The 21,763-nt window shown below is 38.1% G+C and overlaps 1 protein-coding gene and 1 non-coding gene across 5 annotated transcripts in view; one reads left to right on the top strand and one right to left on the bottom strand.

Annotated features, from left to right (window-relative positions):
- The window catches only part of MCU (mitochondrial calcium uniporter), a 195,096-nt gene that overhangs the window by 17,165 nt on the left and 156,168 nt on the right, over positions 1 to 21,763 (bottom strand). For all 4 annotated transcript variants that reach the window (XM_059882562.1, XM_059882563.1, XM_024986716.2 and 1 more), the window contains 2 exons: positions 12,152 to 12,322; positions 10,971 to 11,075 (listed from right to left, as the gene is read on the bottom strand). In XM_059882562.1, the coding sequence (XP_059738545.1) occupies positions 10,971 to 11,075; positions 12,152 to 12,322 (276 nt within the window). The remainder of the gene's footprint in view (positions 1 to 10,970; positions 11,076 to 12,151; positions 12,323 to 21,763) is intronic.
- On the top strand, positions 7,248 to 7,354 carry LOC112444784 (U6 spliceosomal RNA). Its single transcript, XR_003033154.1, has one exon. It is a non-coding gene; the product is annotated as a U6 spliceosomal RNA (small nuclear RNA).

Here is a 21,763-nt window from a genome sequence, read left to right as displayed (position 1 = left end):
AAAGGAAATCAACCCTGAATATTTGCTGGAAGGACTGATGCTAAAGCTCCAAGACTTTGCCACCTGATTTGAAGAGCCAACTCATTGGAAATGATTTTGATGCTGGAAAAAATTGAGGGCAAGAGGAAAAGGGGGCGACAGAGGATAAGATGGATGGCATCACTGTCTCAATGGACAATGAGTTTGAGCAAACTCAGGGAGATAGTGAAAGAGGGAGAGAAGCCTGGCATGCTTCAGTTCATGGGGGTCACAGAGTCAGACACGACTGAGCGACTGAACAACAAGAGCAACGACAATAAGCAGCTGTTGAGAGGTGAAATGGGAGTTGACTGCTATTGGGCATGCAGTTTCTTTTGTGATATAAAAATGGTCTAAAAAAAAGAATTAGTCATGCGTGTATTTCAAATATTCTTCAAGGTGTCCTTCACTAGATTTATCACAGAAATTCAATCAATAAAAAATTCAAAAAAGAGTAGCAAATTGGATTAAAGAAGAGCTGATACAGTAATATGGGCTATAGCACCTAGCACAGTTATCTATCTTCATACTTCAATGAATGTGTGCTGCATTAATGGGAAAAGATTAAAGCAAGAACACCCTGAGCTCGAGAAGTCATCTGTGTCAACAGGGTCTGTTTTGCACTAAAGTTGCAGCTCACATTCACAAATGATTCTACAATTTCCAAAGTTCCAAAAAGAGAAAACTGCACTCTGGAATGTCACAGTAAAGTGGTAAAGTCCACACCTCCTGATCCCCAGGCCTGGAACTGAGTTATAAGGCTTTTACTATGCCTGGAAAATCCCGTGGACCGAGGAGCCTGGCAGGATGCAGTCCATGACGTCGCTAAGAGTCAGACACGACTGAGCGACTTCACTTTCACTTTTATGCATTGGAGAAGGAAATGACAACCCACTCCAGTGTTCTTGCCTGGAGAATCCCAGGGATGGGGGAGCCTGGTGGGCTGCCGTCTACGGGGTGGCACAGAGTCGGACATGACTGAAGTGACTTAGCAGCAGTTATTATATATTTACATATCTTATATATATATAAATATATAATATTAATATATATATATTAATTATATATTATAAAATATTAATATCAATATTAATATTTTCTTGCGAGCTCAGTCCTCTTTCAAAAAGATAATTGTTTAGGTAGGTATAAATTATCTATGGTTAACAAAATCCTCTCACACATATTACTCCATATTTATTCTCATAAATATAATCCATAATTTACAAGTGAGGAATTTGAGTTCTTCAATGGGCTTCCCTGGTGGATCAGTGGTAAAGAACCCGTCTGCCAATGCAGGAGACGTGGGTTCAATCCCTGGCTCAGGAAGATCCCTGGAGAAGGAAATGGCAACCCATTCCAGTATTTCTCCCTGGGAAATCCCATGGAGAGAGGAGCCTGGTGGGCTATAGTCTATGGGGTTGCAAAAGAGTTGGACACAACTTAGAGACTAAACAAAAACAGCAGAAACAATTTGAGTTCTAGAGAGATAAGATTAACAAACATTTTTGTATTAGGTACCAATAACCTCAGATATGCAGATGACACCACTCTTATGGCAGAAAGCGAAGAAGAACTATAGAGCCTCTTGATGAAAGTGAAAGAGGAGAGTGAAAATGTTGGCTCAAAGCTCAACATTCAGAAAACTAAGATCATGGTATCCGGTCCCATCACTTCATGGGAAATAGATGGGGAAACAGTGGAAACAGTGTCAGACTTTATTTTTCTGGGCTCCAAAATCACTGCAGATGGTGACTGCAGCCATGAAATTAAAAGACGCTTACTCCTTGGAAGGAAAGTTATGACCAACCTAGACAGCATATTGAAGAGCAGAGACATTACTTTGCCAACAAAGGTCCGTCTAGTCAAGGCTATGGTTTTTCCAGTGGTCATGTATGGATGTAACAGTTGGACTGTGAAGAAAGCTGAGCACCAAAGAATTGATGCTTTTGAACTGTGGTGTTGGAGAAGACCCTTGGACTGAAAGGAGATCTAACCAGTCCATCCTAAAGGAGATCAGTCCTGGGTGTTCATTGGAAGGATTGATGTTGAAGCTGAAACTCCAATACTTTGGCCACCTGATGCAAAGAAGTAACTCATTGGAAAAGACCCTGGTGCTGGGAAAGATTGAGGGCAGGAGGAGAAGGGGACGACAGAAGATGAGATGGTTGGATGGCATCACCGACTCAATGGACATGGGTTTGGGTGGATTCTGGGAGTTGGTGATGGACAGAGAGGCCTGGTGTGCTGCGGTTCATGGGGTCACAAAGAGTCGGACACGACTGAGCAACTGAACTGAACTGAACTGAGCTATTCAAAAATTCTATATTAGGTACTGAGCTATTCAAAATCACTGCAGATGGTGACAGCAGCCATGAAATTAAAAGATGCTTGCTCCCTGGAAGAGAAGCTATGACCAACTTAGACAGCATATTAAAAAGCAGAGACATTATTTTGCCAACAAAGGTCCATCTAGTCAAGGCTATGGTTTTTCCAGTAGTCATGTATGGATGTGAGAGCTGGACTATAAAGAAAGCTGAGCGCCAAAGAACTGATGCTTTTGAACTGTGGTATTGGAGAGTCTCTTGAGAGTCCCTTGCACTGCAAGGAGATCCAACCAGTCAATCCTAAAGGAAATCAGTCCTGACTATTCATTGGAAGGACTGATGTTGAAGTTGAAACTCCAATACTTTAGCCATCTGATGTGAAGAACTGACTCTTTGGAAAAGACCCTGATGCTGGGAAAGATTGAAGGCAGGAGGGGAAGGAGACGACAGAGGATGAGATGGTTGGACAGCATCACTGACTTGATGGACATGAGTTTGAGCAAGCTTCAAGAGTTGGTGATGGACAGGGAAACCTGATGTGTTACAGTCCATAGGGTCACAGAGAGTCGGACACAACTGTACGACTGAACCGAACTGAACTGAGTTATTCACTACAGAGGCACATGCTCAGTCACTTCAGTTACGTCCAATTCTTTGCAACACCATGGACTGTAGATGGGCAAGCTCCTCTGTTCATGGGATTTCCCAGGCAAGAATACTGGAGTGGTTGCCATTTCCTTCTCCAGGGAATCTTCCCAAACAAGGGATCAAGCCCACATCTGCAGCTCCTTCATTGGCAAGCGGATTCTTTACCACTGAGCCACCTAGGAAGCCTCACTGTGGTGGGGAAAAATCAAATACAAGCTAGTTCCTTCCCTTAGTGAAACCTAATAATGATATTCACAAAATTGCAGAGCTAGCAAAAGATCTGACTGGTTGTCCAATGACTTTTATTTCATGCTCTTTCCTTTTCTATTTCCACTTTCAAATCATAATTACACTTAAAAGTGCTTAGCAATCCAGGGAGGGAGGAAGGGAGGAAAGAAGAAAGGAAGCAAGCATGCAAACTAAATAGACTCTCCATCTTCCTTTTCCTAATGAAGCACAGACGTTAATGATCAAATATGTGTGGTCAATCATAACCTGAAAATCTATTAAATCCAAAATCAGGCTTGGTATTTGTTTTATAAAAAAGTCAGTGTCTATTAAAATATCATTCACTGAAGACATATTTTAAAACTAATATTCATATTCTGAGTTCTGCTGTGTAGAAAATTTATTTTTTATTTCAATCTTTTCTTTCATGGCTTCTTCTGTATTTTATGGTATAGTCAGAAACATTTCTCAATCCAAGTTTGTTTCTCCATTGATTTTTTTTTTTTGCTACAATAAATTATAAAATAAGTAGTTAAGTGAATGGGTACATACATTTATACATTCATACAGTAGGTAGCAGCTATGAAAAAGAATAAGGAATTCTTTATGCTCTGGTATTTTAAGATTTTCAGAATACACTGTTAGGTAAGAAAAGCAATCTGGTGGTTTAATACCCTGACATTTAGTTTCACTGGAATGATGTTTCCCTAAATATCCCCAATTCCCCAAAATTCCCTGTATAGTTCTGAATTAGAGTTAGCCACAAGAGAGACTTAAGTGAGATTCTGGAAAGCAGGAGAGAAGCAGAAGCCCTGAAGAAGCTCTGAAGGTAGTAAGACAGATGCAGAGGTGCCTGGAGATGCCAGCGTGAGCCTGCTCTCCCTGGCTCTGCATCCGGCTCTTTATCCTCAGCGGCCACCTCTGAAGATTCACAGCAAATCACACCTTCAGTCAGGTGCACCTGCTAGAGCTGTGCTGTCCAAAACAGCAAGCGCTGGCCATGTGTGGCTGCTTGAATCAAAGTGAAATAGCATGTAAAATTCAGTTTCTCGGTCACACTAGCCACATTTCAAGTGCTCAGTAGGCACAGAGGGCTGATGGCTACCATACTAAACAGTGCAGAAATGTAACATTTTCATCATCACAGAAGTTCTATTTGATCACCCTGTCTCAGGGATTTCTCCACCAGCCCTTCTTTGCTAATTCTCCTTAACCTAAGAATTAAGGAGAATTTCCAGGTTCCCTGGCAAGCTTTGATTTGTCCACATTTGCCACCACTTCAAAATTAGTACCTTTTCTCTGATCTTCCAAGCTCCCCTTTACGGACTTACTTCTTTACTTTCATCTACAACTGTACAAAGTCTCATGCCTATAATAAATCTTTTATTCCACATCATTCAGAGCTCTGCTTCCCCAATTGAATCCTGACTGACATATGCAATATGTATGCTATGCTATTATTTGCATAAAAAGGGGAAAAATTATGCATTCACACTTGCTTATGAATGAACTATCTCTGACAGGAAACCTAAAAAACTAAGAAAAATGCTTGCTGGTAAGAGGAGAAAAGGGTGGCTGGTAAAACAGGAATGAGAAATTTTCTCCTATATATTCTTAGACTTTGGGATTTGAACATTGTGAATGTATTACCTATTCAAAACAAATAAGATTTTATGTGCTCCAACATACCTTCAAATGGCAATGAAAAGATTATAAAATGATAATTCATAGGAGATCAATCTTAGAGATTTCCAGTTCTAGACCTGGCTGAACAAAGAGCTGCTATCTTTCTGACCAGGTATCAGAGTAGCCCTGGCAAACTCAGGGGACTTAGCTTTATTTTGTTAAGATTTTCCTGACAGGGAGAATATGCTTCCATGATATTGTCATGGTAGAGGAAAACAACAACCTCAAACCCCTCAACCCTGAAAAATCTGCCCATATATTTGGAGATGAAATTATAGGAAGAGAGAAGATAAATCTGCTAATGGCTTAACTTCTGGATGATTTGAGTATGCTTCACTAAAAATTAATTAAGATGTTTATTAATGTTTCTGCACATGCCATCAATGCCAGGATAATTAAGGTACACAAAGATAGAGAAATGTGCAAAAATAATAGGTTAAACACTCTTTTCAGCTAGTATAATGGTTTGGAAAAGACTGGCTATTTGAGTCACTGGCATTTGGTTTGCCTGTTCAACTGTTTCTCTCAATTATTCACATTATTAGGACAGAAGCAAGGTCTCAAGTATCCTCTGGATGGATAAATGGGACAAAGGGCTCAATGGTGCCAATCAAAATGATCCTTCTCATTACAAACACTCTCAGACTCTTTGCAACCCCCATGGACTGCAGCCCACCAGGTGCCTAACTCCATGGGATTCTCCAGGCAAGAATACTAGAGTGGGTTGCCATTTCCTTTTCCAGGGGATCTTCTCAACCCAGGGATTGAACCCAGGTCTCCTGCATTGCAGGTGGATGCTTTATTGTCTGAGCTACTAGGGAAGCCCCAAGATCAAATTTAAAACCATCTAACTGCTACAATAACTACTTCTCTCATCCTGCAGAGGTCAGAGAGGAATCCAGCCATACATAGCTATGGTAACCAAGAGAATGCAATGGAACTTGCACCTAGCCTTGCTACTATGACCTGCCCCTTTGTTCCATTTCAGCTTTTTCCTGGCTCTTCCCTCCAATTTTGGTGTTAGGTACAAGAGCTGTTAGTACTTAGGTATTTATGTACTATGTAGTACTTGTGATCTAATAATTATATTAGGATCTAATACAATTTAAATCCTACATGAATAAGTTCTCTATCCTCAGTGCCTGGTGAAGTGTGTGAAGTTAAAGTTTATTGGTGTACAATGTTCATAGAGCATTTTTTAGTTCTAAAGTACTACCCAAACACAGGGAAAAGAAAAACAGGAGAAAAAAGTGAAAATTAAAGGAGGGTAAGGAATGAGTTCTGAAAGAGATGGGAATACCAGACCACCTGATCTGCCTGAGAAACCTGTATGCAGGTCAGGAAGCAACAGTTAGAACTGGACATGGAACAACAGACTGGTCCCAAATAGGAAAAGGAGTACGTCAAGGCTGTATATTGTCACCCTGCTTATTTAACTTATATGTAGAGTACATCATGAGAAACACTGGGCTGGAAGAAACACAAGCTGGAATCAAGATTTTTGGGAGAAACATCAATAACCTCAGATATGCAGATGATACCACTCTTATGGAAGAAAGTGAAGAGGAACTAAAAAGCCTCTTGATGGAACTGAAAGAGGAGAGTGAAAAAGTTGGCTTAAAGCTCAACATTCAGAAAACAAAGATCATGGCATCTGGTCCCATCACTTCATGGGAAATAGATGGGGAAACAGTGGAAACAGTGTCAGACTTTATTTTTGGGGACTCCAAAATCAGTGCAGATGGTGATCGCAGCCATGAAATTAAAAGACACTTACTCCTTGGAAGAAAAGTTATGACCAACCTAGATAGCATATTCAAAGGCAGAGACATTACTTTGCCAACACAGGTCCGTCTAGTCAAGGCTATGGTTTTTCCAGTGGTCATGTATGGATGTCAGAGTTGGACTGTGAAGAAAGCTGAGCACCAGAGAATTAATGCTTTTGAACTGTGGTGTTGGAGAAGACTCTTGAGAGTCCCTTGGACTGCAAGGAGATCCACCCAGTCCATTCTGAAGGAGATCAGTCCTGGGTGTTCTTTGGAAGGAATGATGCTAAAGCTGAAACTCCAGTACTTTGGCCACCTCATGCGAAGACTTGACTCATTGGAAAAGACTCTGATGATGGGAGGGATTGGGGGCAGGAGGAGAAGGGGACAACAGAGGATGAGATGGGTGGATGGCATCACCGACTCGATAGAAGTGAGTTTGAGTGAACTCCGGGAGTTGGTGATGGACTTGGGAGGCCTGGCATGCTGCGTGATTCATGGGGATACAACTGAGCGACTGAACTGAACTGAAGGAATGAGTAGAAAAAACTGTGTCAAGACTTTAAAAACTATTCTGGCGCTCACTTTGGCAGCACATATAGTAAAACTGGAACGATACAGAGAAGATTAGCATGGCCCCTGTGCAAGGATGGCATACAAATTCATGAAACGTTTCACATTTTTCTGTATCAACCTAGAGGGATGGGATGGGGAGGGAGAAGGGAGGGAGGTTCAAGAGGGAGGGGACACGTACGCCTATGGCTGATTCATGCTGATGTCTGACAGAAAACAACAAAATTCTGTAAAGCAATTATCCTTCAATTAAAAAATTTATTAATTAAAAAAAGAAATAGGGAAAAAAACTATTCTGGGACAGTTTTCCTTCATTAACTATTTTAACTTTTATTAGATAAACTGTATTTGTCCATCTTCACGGTGTATATACAGAACCCTAGTGTGCTCGTCTCCTAACACCCAAACCTAGCGCTGCCAGTTCACTTTCTCCATTTGTGAGTGAGAGCCGCTCAGTCGTGTCCAACTCTTTTCCACCCCATGGACTATACAGTCCATGGAGTTCCCCAGGCCAGAATACTGGAGTGGGTAGCCTTTCCCTTCTCTAGGGGATCTTCCCAACCCAGGGATCGAACCCAGGTCTCCCACATTGCAGGCGGATTCTTTACCAGCTGAGCCACAAGGGAAGCCCAACAATACCAGAGCGGGTAGCCTATCTTCCTGACCTAGGAATTAAACCGGGTCTCCTGCACTGCAGGTGGATTCTTTACCAACTGTGCTTTCACTAAAAACAGTTACAATGTTGAGACCAATAGGCTTACTCTTCTGGATGAACAGCCTCCCTCTCAATACAGAAATTCAACTGTTTTCTTACTGAATGCAACTGGAAAAGAATAGTAACTTGGATGCCCGCATTATCTCCCTCAGACAGGGAGAGGAAGATAATGTAATGGAAACACTACCTTGTGTGTGTGTACTGAGTCGCTGAATCACGTCTGACTCTCCGCGACCCTATGGACTGTAAGTAACACACCAGGTTCCTCTGTCCATGGGATTCGCCAGGCACAAATACTGGAGTGGGTTGCCATGCCTCCTCCAGGGTATCTTTCTGACCCAGGGATCAAACCTGCGTCTCCTGCATTGGCAGGCAGATTCTTTACCACTGAACGACATGGGGAGCCCTAAAACTTACATTTTTTCAAAAGAAAAAAAAACTTAGTTTTACTATGTTTTAAAAGTTAAGGGGAAAAGTGTTTATAAACTTAAAGGAGTATTATTTAAGCTTCTGTGAAAAATGGTATATAATGACTGAATCTCTCATTGGCTAAGAAAGCAGAGCTGAAAGAGCTTTGATGTCTAGATTTAAATATTAAAATTATCTTTTTAAGTTCTATAATAATGCTGCTAATGAGCTTACCAAATTTCACATTTCAATTTACAATTATCCCATGAATTAGAGACTTCTGACCCTTGCAAATTTCACATCTGTCTTCTAGCGAAGGTGGACAGATATTCTACAGCTCTGAGGTACAGATAAGTCAAAGAGTTATATATAGCTACCACGTTGATTACCAAAGAATCAAATATAATTTCTCCCCTGTTCGGTTTCTACCTTTATTTTCTTTATTCAACTTGAGAATAGTCTTATTAAAAAAACTAAAACATATTCATTTCTATTTAAAAAACATAGTATTAGGACAAGATGGTTGGAAATATTCATTGATTTAAATACCTCTAGTTTTTGAAAACATAACAGATAGAAGCTTGTATCATTACTTTCATGATTGTTATACCTTACATAAGACTACATTAGTCAACTTTTAATATTTTAGTGAGATTCTATTTCCTTTGGACATATACCCCAGAGTGGGATGCTGAATCATGTGGCAGTTCCATGTTGGTAAAAGTTCCATGCTGGTAAAAATTAATTTTATAATTATAAGATGAATAAGTTCTGGGGATCTAATGTACAGCATAATGACTATGGTTAAAACTGCAACGTATACTTGAAAGTGGCTAAGAAAGTAGACATCAAGTATTCTCATCAAAAAGAAATGGTAACTGTGAAATAGCTCCTCTAGGCCCTCCTGCACCCGCGCAGCCACGGCTCCTTGGACATGGGGTTGCTCCTCCCAGCTGCCGCCCCTGGCCTCATGAAATGATGGAGGTATTAACTAATCTTACTGTGATAATCATTTCTCAACACCTAAGTGTATCAAATTATCACACTGTATATCTTAAACGTACATAATATTATGTGTCAATTATATATCAATAAACCTATGGAAAAAATACAAAAACTAAGTAAAATAAGGCCTGTACTTCTGCTATTTTAGAGAACTTTCTAGTTCAAGAATCAGAGAATAAAGAAGAAAAACATATTAGCATAGCTAATATATATAGCTAACAATTCTTGGTTTACACGTTTAGTTATTCTAACTTAACTATTAAAGGATACTTTAACTCACTTAATTCACTCAATATAGAATGATTACCTAAGTCAACAAGTATGTAAAAATCACAGGACCTTCCCTCTGAGCACTTGAAAAAGGATTACGAAGGATTCAGAGAAGACAGTGATCACTTCTGGTTGGCTGGGAGTCAGAGAAAGAATAGGATCATGAAAGTCTTCATGGAAGAGCTGACATTGATGATTTTGACATGAGGAAATGGTAAAAAAGGAAAAAGGCATCTCAGGAAAGGTGAGCAAACACTAACACGGCAAAGAATGAGGACATATATAGTTCAGGAAAGCAGAAAGGAGCACACAGTGGAGGGAAAGTAGCATCATTGAAAAGGAAAAGAGAAAAAATTTAAAGGTAGAGGCAAGCCAGATTTTGAGGAAGGCATTCAATACTTAGGCTTTTACCTTTTCTACGTTAGGGACAATTCACAAAAGAAGAATGGAGGGGACTTCCCTAGCGGACCAGTGGTTAGGAATCTGTGATTCCCCTGTAGGGGGCACAGGTTTGATTCCTCGTCATGGGACTAGAATTCTGTGCAGCAAAAAAACAAAACAAAACAAAAAGCAGAATGGAAAAAAACAAATGTCTTAGGAAGCTGATGGATGCGGTGGTGGTAATAAGAGGGGAATTAACAACATCAGCAAGCGACTATCAAGGCAAAGAGAGAAAAATGACCAAAAAGACACACTTCAAAGTGCTATTTCAGAGGGTTAGTTAATACCATCAGTACTGTGCAGAGTCACATTGGAGAGCAGGGTGAAAAGAAAAATCAGTAATACTGATTATCTTTACTTAAATTTTTGATGTTTTATCAGGAATTTTTTGCATTAACTTTGGTTTTTAACAGTAGTTCTTTAAAATATTTGATTACTGAGTTTCTTGGCGTGTTCTTAGAATCTGCACCTAAGACAAACATCCTAACTTTTTCACACAAAAGCATATACATGTCAGAAATTCCCAAGAACAATTATTGTACAATAATTGACTTTCAGAATGCTAACCCCTAGCCATCAAAAAAAGTGGGGTTAATTCCTGTTACATACATTTAAGAGGACAGGGAGTTCCATAATTTGTTTACAAAAGGTTCCTCAAATAACATTAAAGTAATGTTACTTTTAGCTTGAATGGAGGGAAGGAGTTTAAGTTATGTAGAACACTTCTGGTTTCTGTTTTAGTCAGTATACTAGCCAAGTGCTACCTATATGTAAAACTTAGAGTATTCTTTGAATACTGTCTGTTTCTCAAGTTTATCCAGGGAAAAACAAAGTTCTTTCCAAAAGCCCTTCTCATGTTTCTCTGACCTTATCAAGGTTACTTTTTACCTCTCTTTGGTGGTCGTACATGATACGTTAAGTCATTAATGACCAGCTTAAAGTCGTCAAGGAGGAGGAGGTCTATTCCTGTTGAGGCAGCAACTCGAACGCCATCTGTGAAAAATTTAAATGTGAAAAATTTAATTTGTCATATGTCCATAATTATTCAAGAGTGGTCAGGAAAGAAAGCAATCCTCAAAATAGATTTTAAAATTATGTCTTTTAAATTTCAGTTAGCTTTTTGCCTTATCCCCAAACTCTATGCGAAATAAAGCTCATACTACCTGAGGCTTTTTGTTTTCGTGGCCTCAAGTCTGTGAAGATTTAACAACGTACTTTTCTGGCAGAACTTTATGAACAAATGAAATAATTACATAGGTGTCATCTGGAAACCTAGGGTCACTGGGAGAGCTGCATGGATGTCTATTTGTCTATGATGGAAATTGGTTGTTAAAAAACCAACATCTTCTAGTATATGGAACTTTGCAGTACAGTTACTGATTAGTTGCCAATAATTCAGTAGGGGCAGAGGCTAGGGTGAGCAAAGTACACCAAGTTCATCTATTAATTATGAGTTGAGAATTAAGCATATTTAAACTACAGGGACTTACTGTACTAGGCTTTTATGTTTTCTGTACATTTAAAATTTTTCAAAGTGAAAGTGGTAAAAATGTAAGGCACTTAAAAAATAAATAAATGAAATGGATGTCATGTCAAGTGGGAATTTTAGTGCCTTATTTTCTGTTACTTTCAAATCCCATGTCTTTATTTTATAAACGTTTATGTGAAAGACATAAAAAGATCTAAAAAGAAGTCCTAATATTTCATATCTTCAGAGATAATGGCTCAACTACTGGATAAGTTTATTCTATGCCTAAGGTAATGACAAAAGGTCTCAAAAGTATAAAATGTGACCGATGGCGCATTTTTGCCCATGGCATTATATGTGAGGTGCTTTTGAATTAGATCCCTGTGTATTAATATATACCCTTACTAAAACTGAACAATCATATTCTAAAAACTGGGAGAGAAATCACTGTCTCTCCTGACATTTGCTAAGCAAAAAATTCTGTCCCGAAGTTAAAAGCATGTGATTCATTTGCAGCGTGTGTGTGTGTGTGTGTGTGCATAGAATCAGTTTAGAGGGGGAACAAGGGGTGGGTGGAAATGAATAATGAAGGTGACTATACCTGGTGAATAGATTGCAACTCTGTCAATGCCCCGGTCCTCTTCTTGTAGTTGTCGTAAAAACACACCAACAGAGTCTGAGATAGGTTTGAGTGTGAACTGACAGCGTTCACGCCGGGATGGTAGCCTCACAGATATCACAGGTAACCCATTTTGATACACCACTGTCACATCTGAATGAAAAAGACCCATAATCATATGATAATCAGATTTCATTAAAAGTTAAAGTGATATTATTAATCTTCTTAAATGGGGGTTTACTACTATTAGTGTGGTTTAAAATGTTTCCAAAGGTTCAAGAATATGCCCTTTAGCTTTAATTGAAGATTATTCTGGGAATTGGCTTATGGAAGATTATATCTATCACATAAATCACTTTTCAGAACAAATAAAATATGCAGAGGATTATCTTTCAAGTGGGTCAAGAGGAGGCTTTCCCAGAAACTTGAGGTAAAGTTCTTGGTATTGGTGAATACAAACCCTGATTCCATTTACTAAAATTTTATTAAGTAGCCAGAGATTGCAGGGCCAAATTCTATATCCTGTAGGAGATGGCTCTTGGGAGCCAGAGCTTTCAAGGATTCGTGGGGGAATAACATGTGAAAGTATACCAATAAGTAAGACTTACTCAAGGACAGCAATTCATATTTATAGTACATATAATATTACATCCAAAGTGCTTGATAAATAAGCATTCTCTTATACAATGTGGACATACTATGATACAATAAAAAACAATTTCTTTTAAGTTCTCTTGAACATTTTCCTGAGGTTAGCAAGAAGTCAAAGCTCAACATTTTGGGACTTACTAACAGAAAGTTATTAAGGGAAACATTAACATAAGCTACACAACTGACAGGATTTTCTACAACACTTTGGCACAGAATTCCTTATTTTCTTGTTTTATTCCTTAATTCTTAATTTATAGAACCTTAGTCTCTAAAACAAGTGTCAGAATAACTCTTTCAAATCATTTTCAAATGAATTTTCAAATAACTTTTGAACAAGAATTTTTTACACAAGCAACCAAGCATTTAAAGGTGGTAGGTAATTTAGCATTAGCCTGTAAAAGGAAAACAGGGTATGGAGTCAAATCTGGCATGGAATCCTGACTTTAACTTTGGACATATTATATAACTTCTGTGAGCCTCACCTTTTCATGTATCAAATGGATTTAATCCCTAACTGAGACAGTTGTTGTGAGGAATAAATAAACCATTTATAACATACTGCTTTTAGATGAGTGGTTTATTAGCTTTTAAAAAAAATAATTAAAAGATACATTCTATAAAGTTTGTAAGGATTCATACTCCTTAAAACTGAAGAGAAGAAATTACATAGAACAGTGTTCTGAATTTTCTAAATGCATTAAACTTTCATAATTGTAGTCATTTACATCTTTTTTCCTCACCCGGTCTAGTAAATGACAACGCCTATAATGAACACAGAAGCCTCACACTACAGTGTTCATGACTTAAATAACGCTTATTGAAACACAGTTTATCAATAACAAAATACATTCTTATTTGAAATGAGTATTTGATGAATTCTGATGTAACAGGATAAAGAACATTTCTATTAGCCCCCCAATTCTCTTGACCTCATTCCAGTTAACCCCGGGCAACTACTGATTGGATTTTTGTCACCATGGATTACGTTTAGTGTTTAGACTTCTGTACTGCTGGAACAGCACAGCATGTGCTCTTCTGTACCTGGGTGACTTTGAGATTCATCCATGTTGTCACATGCACTGGTACTGATTTGTTTTTACTGCTGAGCAGCATCTAACTATACATGGACACACTGTAATTTTGTTCATCCATTTACCATGACTGACATGTCGATTGTTTCCAGGTTTTGACTACTATGAATAAGCTCTTTATGATTATTTTCTTAGAAGTCTCTGAGTAGACATTTGTTTTTGTGGTATACCTTTTCTCATCCTTTTACTTTTAACCTACCCATGTCTTTATATTTTAAGTGGGTTTCCTGCAGTCTTGCTATTTTATCCAATCTGACAATCTGTCTTTTAAAGTATGTATATCTTTTGCATTTAATAAATTATAAATATGGTTATGTATAAGTCTGCCCTCTTGCTACTTTTCTTGACTCAATTCTTTCTTTTACTTTCCATCTATTCTTGCCCTCTTTTAGATTAACTGAGTATTTTTATGATTACATTTAATCTCTACTATGGGCTTCCCTGGTGTCTCAGCGGTAAATAATCTGCCTGCCAATGCAGGAGACCCAGGTTAGATCCCTGGGTTGGGAAGATACCGTGGAAAAGGAAATGGCAACCTACTCCAGTATTCTTGCTTGGGAAATCCCTTGGACAGAGGAGCCTGCTGGATTACAGTCCATGGGATTACAAAGGAGTTGGACATAACTTAGCAACTAAACAACAATACCAACAACAAACTGGCTTATTAACTGTACCTCTTCATGGTTTTGGGTTACTCTACAGCAAGTAATGGCAGTGTTTTTCTATAAAGGGTAGATATCAAATACTTTAGGTTTTTGGCAGTCATAAAATCTCTGTTGCAACCTAAGACTCTGCATTGCGGTACAAAAGCAGTCCCAGGCACTATGAAAACAAATACGCATGGCCGTGTTGCAACAAACTGTATTTACAAAATTAAGGAGTGTACTGGACTTGGCCTATTGGGTCTGCAGAACCCACCTCAAGGGTTTGCAATATACATCTTTAATTATCACAGTTAACCTTCAGGTCATATTATACCACTTTAGATATAGTGTAAGAACCTTACAACAATATGCTTCCATTTCCCCTGCATTGTGCTACTGTTCTACATTTTATTTCTATATGTTACAAACCACAAACTATTTTTACTTTGACAATGAATTATATTTTAAAAATTTCAAAATGAGAAAAATGTCTTTTACATTTATGTGCATATTTACCCTCTGGTGTTCCTCTTTTTTTTTTTTTTTGGTATAATCCACATTTCCATTTGGTATCATTTTCCTTTTGTCTCATGAGATTCCTTACACATTTCTTGTTGGGCAGATATGTTGGCAATAAATTCTCTCAGTTTTGGTTAAGTCCAAAAAAGTCTTTATTTCATTTTCATCTTTGAAAGACAATTCTGCTGTCTAAAAATCTAGTTTTTTTTCCCTTCCAGTACCCTAAAGAACTTCTAGTTTGCACAGTATGTTATACATTTGTGTACATTCTTATCTTTGTTCCTTTGTATACAGTATGTCTTTTTCCCTCTGGCTGCTTTTAATATTTTATCTTTATCATTGGTTTTCAGCAATCTGATTACAATGTTCTTTTCTATGGTTTTCTTTATGATTGTGCTGTTTGGGAATTGTTAAATTTCTTAGGTCTGTGGGCTCATCATTTTCATCAAATTTATAAAAACTCTGGCCATTATTCAAATATTTTTCATGTCTCCCACACCTCTCCTTCTGGATTCCAATTACACTCATATCATACCATGTGGTACTGTCACACAGGGCACTGAAGCTCTTTTCATATATTTCAGTTTTCTCAGATTCATTTTGGATGGTTTTAATTGCTATGTTCTTCAATGTCACTGATCTTTTCCTCTGTAGTAGTTAATCTGCTATTAATTCCATCCATACTGGTTTTCATTTCATATATATTTTCATCTCTAGAAGTTCCATTTGTTTATTGTTCTATTTTCTATTGTATTATGCTTATGTTTTTTCTTTTCTTTCCATGAATATAAGAATCATATTTATAATAACTATTTTAAAATCTTTATCTGTTAATTCCATCATTCCTAGGTCTGGTTCTATTGACTAATTCCTGCCCCCACCCACAACCCTGCAGCTTCATCATATGCCTAATAGTTCTTGACTGGAGATTAGACATTGTGACTTTTACATTGCTGAATGCTGGATTTTGTTGTATAGTTACTGCATATTAGCTTGATCCTCTAGAGTCTTTTAAGACAAATCTAGAGAATCCTTGGCCCCCCTTCCAAGCTATGCTTTTTCTGGGAGTCTCTACTGAATGTTCCTGTAGTCAGAGATGCCTCGCCTCTCTAGCTGGAGAGAAGTCAAACGATTTCTGGCCCTGAGTGAGCACTAAGAGTTATTCATTTCAAAGCTTCTGCTGCTGCTAAGTCGCTTCAGTCATGTCCGATTCTGTGCAACCCCACAGACGGCAGCCCACCAGGCTCCCCTGTCCACAGGATTCTCTAGGCAAAAAACTGGAGTGGGTTGCCACTTTGTTCTCCTTTACAGCTTCTGGTAATTGCTATCTCCTGGGAAGTTGTTATAGCCTGGCTTTGTGGCTTAGAATTTAACCAAAGCCTCAGGCTGTGAGCTGAAGCAATGTAAGATTAATTTCATTTGCTTCTCTTTCCTCAGATCAAAGTCCTGTCTAGCCTATTGTCCAGTGTTAAAAACAGTATTTTCATGTGTTTTTATCTGGTGTTCTAACTGTTGACAGCAGGATAGCAATTCCCACAGCAGTTAATGCTTTGTGGATACATGATTTGAATTTTTACATAAAAAATAAAAAGCAGAGTCATAAATCTCTATTTATTCTTTCCAAAGGACAGTCTGAGTTTTCTAAGGAAAATGAGGCCAAAATAGTAATATAAAGTTAATACATAGTATGTACCATCTAAAGTTTTCAATATCTAAAACAACTTGAAATTTTTGTCATTTTCTTTCTCATTTTTAAAAGAATCCTTAGCCATCCATTGCTTCTTTAAAGTCAGAGCCAGTAATGTTAGGGGAAGCACACTGATTGAAAACGCCCACCCTGGCCAGGCACCACAGTAATTATCTGCATGAGTGTTTTACGACAGGAGGTTCTGGTAAGGAACAGGGAACTAATAAGCCTCCACCAACCAGAAGAGTTCGGGAAAGGTCAAAAGGAGACACCACCTGTCCGACCACCTCCCAGAATCCTTCTCTCTGGCATCCATCTTGGCTGAACAAGGTGTGTACCACCAGGAAGGCCTCTGAGTCAGAATGATTGGCTAAAGACAACCCGGAAACTAATCCCATCACCGTAAAACTGGAGACTGCAAACCATGTGACAGAGCAGTTCTCCTGGGTTCCCTTACCCTACTGCTCTCCTCTGGGTGCCCCTTCCCAATAAAATCTCTTGCTTTGTCAGCACATGTGTCTCCTCGGACAATTCATTTCCGAGTGTTGGACAAGAGCCCAGTTTCGGGCCCTGGAAAGGGTCCCCCTTCCTGCAACAGTAACATAAATATCCATATTTGTTCTATAAGCAGTAATGATGACGGGGGGTCATAAAATTAGGTGACTAACTTGTCTACCTGGTGTTCCCCCTCACCACCATCCAGTCTTCTTTCTACATGTGAAAATATTCAACCACAGATTTCAAGAAGTAGTCAGAGTTGAATTAAAATAAAAGGTAAGAATCTGTGAATCTTAAACACATAAACTATGGGCGATTTCACTAATATATCAGTTTCATGGGTAAGTGCTTAGGGATTACTGTTTCAAAATAACTGAGACAAAGTAAACAGGCAAAATTAAGGTTTTTATCACTCAGTTTAACTTTTTTAAGATTATGAAATTGTTAAAAGGAGTTAAATATGAAAGCTTTGAAAAACTTGGCAAAGATAGCACATTTCAGAACTAACAAATCTTTAATATAATAAGGCTTTCGAAATAAATCCCCAGGTCTCATTCTTTCCCACACACTCAATTGTAATGCAAATATTAGATTTCTTGTTTTGCAACCAAAGAATAACAATTACCAAAGTTCCTCAAGTTTAATAATATACAAAATGGCTGTAGGTTGTAGTGAAGTCACAATGGGAGTTTACAAGCTAATGACAGCTGTCAGCTACTATTCTCTAGAGTCAAATATTCTTTTCAAATGCAAATTGCATCAAGTAGCTTTTTGGTTGGTTAAAAAAAAATCTTTTGCTCTGATTTCCATTTCAATAAATAAGAAATAATCTAAAGTATGTTCTGGAGCAGTGTACTTCAAAGAAACCTAGAAGTTATGGGGCATCCAATATAAATACTGAGAGACAGAATATGACAACTGAAGTAGGAGTAAAAATTAAAAGGCAAGGAATTTTCCAGAGTAAAAAGAGAACTGCAAGGACAACAGACATCGGGGTAAAGAAGTAATATATTAAATAAATTTTAAAAAAATGCTTGGGAGAATTATAGAAAAAGTCCTATAGTAAAAATGCTTGTTATTTAACCAATTGTTAAAATTCATAGGAGGAAAATTAATCGGTGTTAAAAATAATTATCAAAATCTCCTCTAAAATATATAATTTTATGAACACTGTGACTGAACACAAGTTTGTGTGCCTGATGGACAGAGAGGTCAAACAAACTGAAATGTCAAAGTCTGATACAGAGAAAGGTTTATTGCAGGGTCAATCAAGGAAAATGGGTGGCTCAAAAATCCCAAACTCCCTAACAGTTTAGGGGGAGAAGTTTTTTGTTTTTTTTCTTTTTTTTAATACTATTAATTTATTTTTAATTGAAGGATAATTGCTTTACAGAATTTTGTTGTTTTCTGTCAAACCTCAATATGAATCAGCCATAGGTATATATATGTCCCCTCCCTCTTGAACCTCCCTCCCATCTCCCTCCCATCCCACCCCTCTAGGTTGATACAGAGCCCCTGTTTGAGTTCCCTGAGACATACAGCAAATTCTCACTGGCTCTCTATTTTACATATGGTAATGTAAGTTTCCATGTTACTCTCTCCATACATCTCACCCTCTCCTCCCCTCCCCCCATGTCCTTAAATCTGTTCTCTATGCTTGTTTCTCTACTGCTGCCCTGCAATTAAATTCTTTGGTACCATCTTTCTAGATTCCATATATATGCGTTAGTATATCTTTCTCTTTCTGACTTAGCTTTACTCTGTATAATAGGCTCTAGGTTCATCCACCTCATCAGAACTGACTCAAATGCATTCGTTTTTATGGCTGAGTAATATTCCATTGTGTATATGTACCACAACTTCTTTATCCATTCATCTGTCAATGGACAGCTAGGTTGCTTCCAGGTTGTAGCTATTATAAATAGTGCTGCAATGAACACTGGGGTACATGTGTCTTCAATTTTGACTTACTCAGGGTATATGCCTAGGAGTGGGATTACTGGGTCATATGGTGGTTTTGTTCCTAGTTTTTTAAGGAATCTGGGGGAGAAGTTTTTATAGGCAAAGTTCGGGGTGAGGGCTGCAGGGTTTCTGACTTTCTTTTGATTGGTTGATGGTGAGGTAACTGGGTGCCCCAGGAATCATGTCCTCAGTCTGAAGTTACCATCTTTCACCTGGGTGAGGGCTTCAGTTCCTGCAGAAGAGCTCAAAAATATTATATGGATATACATTTAATTCATATTATATGTATATACTGCCCCAAGGCTGCCCTATTGTTTCTTGATTGCTCCTCCCTTGTTTCTGCATTCCCTCTGCTCCCTGATTAGCAATTGTTTGAATCAGCCCTTTGGAACCTAGAAGGCTGAATGAAGCCTATTTTCTATAAACAAGAAATGGGGACCCAGAAAGGATTTGTACACAGGAGACCCACAGGGTCTTGCTTGGTTTCAATAAAACTGTATACCTCTTAAAGATTTATTATGAAAAAGGAAAAGGTATAATAAGGAAGCACATTTAGGGTGTTCTCTGCAGAGATACTTAGAACTGAACTTTATATGATAGATGATTCCAGTGGCTTATGACTTTGCTATCATCTGTTTCTTTTCTTTCTCTTTTTCTCTACTATTCTGCATTAAGAATATGAAATACAATAATATAATTTTAGTGCTGGAAGGGTTAAAAGAAATCATACAGACAATAAGGGCCGTTCTTCTATGCTGCTGTTGCTTAGTCATGAAGTCGTGTCCAACTTTTTTGCAACCCCATTTCCTTTACCATGGAAAATGGTGCCATTTCCTTCACCAGGGGATCTTCCTGTCCAGGGATCAAACCTGTGTCTCCTGCATTGGCAGGCAGATTCACCACTGAGCTAGGTGGAAAGCCTGCCCTTCTTCTATAGCTAAGAACAATAAAGTGCAACAAGGTTAGATGATATTCCTAAGGTCCATCCATGTTGTCCCAAATGGCAAGATGTCATTCTTTTTTATGGAATATGCTATTGTACATATATTCCACTTCTTTATCCTTTCATCTATCTGTGGACATGTAGGTTACTCTGGTATCTTGGCTATTGTAAATAATGCTACAGTTAACATAAGGGTGCATATATCTTCTCAAATTAGTGTTTTTATTTTCTTCAAAAAAAATTCCTGGAAGTAGGATTGCTTAATCATATTATAGTAGTTCTATTTTTAATTTTTTTGAGGAACCTCCATACTGGTTTCCATAGTTGCTATGCCAATTTACATTCCCACCTTTTCTTCACATTCTCTGCAACACTGTTATTTCCTTTTCGGTAACAGCCATTCTGACAGGTATAAGTGATATCTCCTTGTAGTGTGATTTGCATTTTCCTGATGATCAATGATACTGAGCATCTTTTCATATGTCCATTGGCTATCTATGTCTTCTTTGGGGAAACATCTATTTAGGTCTTTTGCCCAATTTTTAACCAGGTTGTTTGTTTCTTTGATGTTGAGTCGTATGAGTTCTTCATATAATTTGGATATTAACCTCTTATCAGATAAATCATCTGCAAATATCTTCTCCTACTCAATAGGGTGCCTTTTCATTTGGTTGATAGTTGCCTTTGTTGTGCAAAAGCTTTTTAGTTTGAAGTGGTCCCACTGTTTATTTTGCTTTTGTTTACCTTCTCTGAGGATATGTATCCAAAAAATATTGGTAAGACCTATGTCAAAAGTGTACTGCCAATGTTTTCTTTTGGTTATTTGGGGTCTTTTATGTGTCCATATGAAGTTTAGAATTACTTGTTCTAGTTCTGTTAAAAAAAAAAAAAAAGTGCCACTGGTATTTTGATAGGGATTGCACTGAATTTGTAGATTACCTTGGGGAGTATGATCATTTTAACAAGATTAATTCTTCCAATCCATGAGCATGGTATATCTTTCCATTTGTTCATGTCATCTTGAATTTATCAAAGTCTTATAGTTTTCTAAGTATTTACCTCCTTGGTTAGATTTATTTTTAGGTACTTTATTATTTTTGATGCAATTATACATGAGATTATTTTCTTAATTTCTCTTCTTGATAGTTCATTGTTAGTTTATAGAAACACAATAGTGTTTGCCTTTTTTTTTTTTTTTGGCTGCACTATGTGACTCCTGGAATCTTAGTTCCCCACCAGGGATCAAACCCACCCCTACCCCCACTGCAGTGGAAGTGCAGGGTCCTGACCATTAAGCTGCTAAGGAATTTCTAGATATTAATTTAATACCCTGAAACTTTACTGAATTCATTTATTAGTTCTTTTTAAAAAGTTATTTGTTTTTGGCTGTGCTGTACTCAGGTTTTCTCTAGTTGTGTCCAGTGAGGGCTACTTCTCATTGTGGTGGCTTCTCTTGCTGTGGGGCACAGGCTCTAGAGTCTGAGGGCTTCAGAAGTTGTGCTTCCTGGGTTCTAGAGAGCTGGCAGCACAGGGGTTGCAGCACAGGGGTTTAGTTGCCCCATGGCATGTGGAGTCTTCCCAGACCAGAGATCAAAGCTG

The sequence above is a fragment of the Bos taurus genome, chromosome 28 (genome assembly GCF_002263795.3).
Source record: "Bos taurus isolate L1 Dominette 01449 registration number 42190680 breed Hereford chromosome 28, ARS-UCD2.0, whole genome shotgun sequence".
Taxonomy (NCBI): Eukaryota; Metazoa; Chordata; class Mammalia; order Artiodactyla; family Bovidae; genus Bos; species Bos taurus.
Note: the sequence above shows the minus strand (reverse complement) of the source record. Positions and strands in the feature narration are given on the sequence as shown.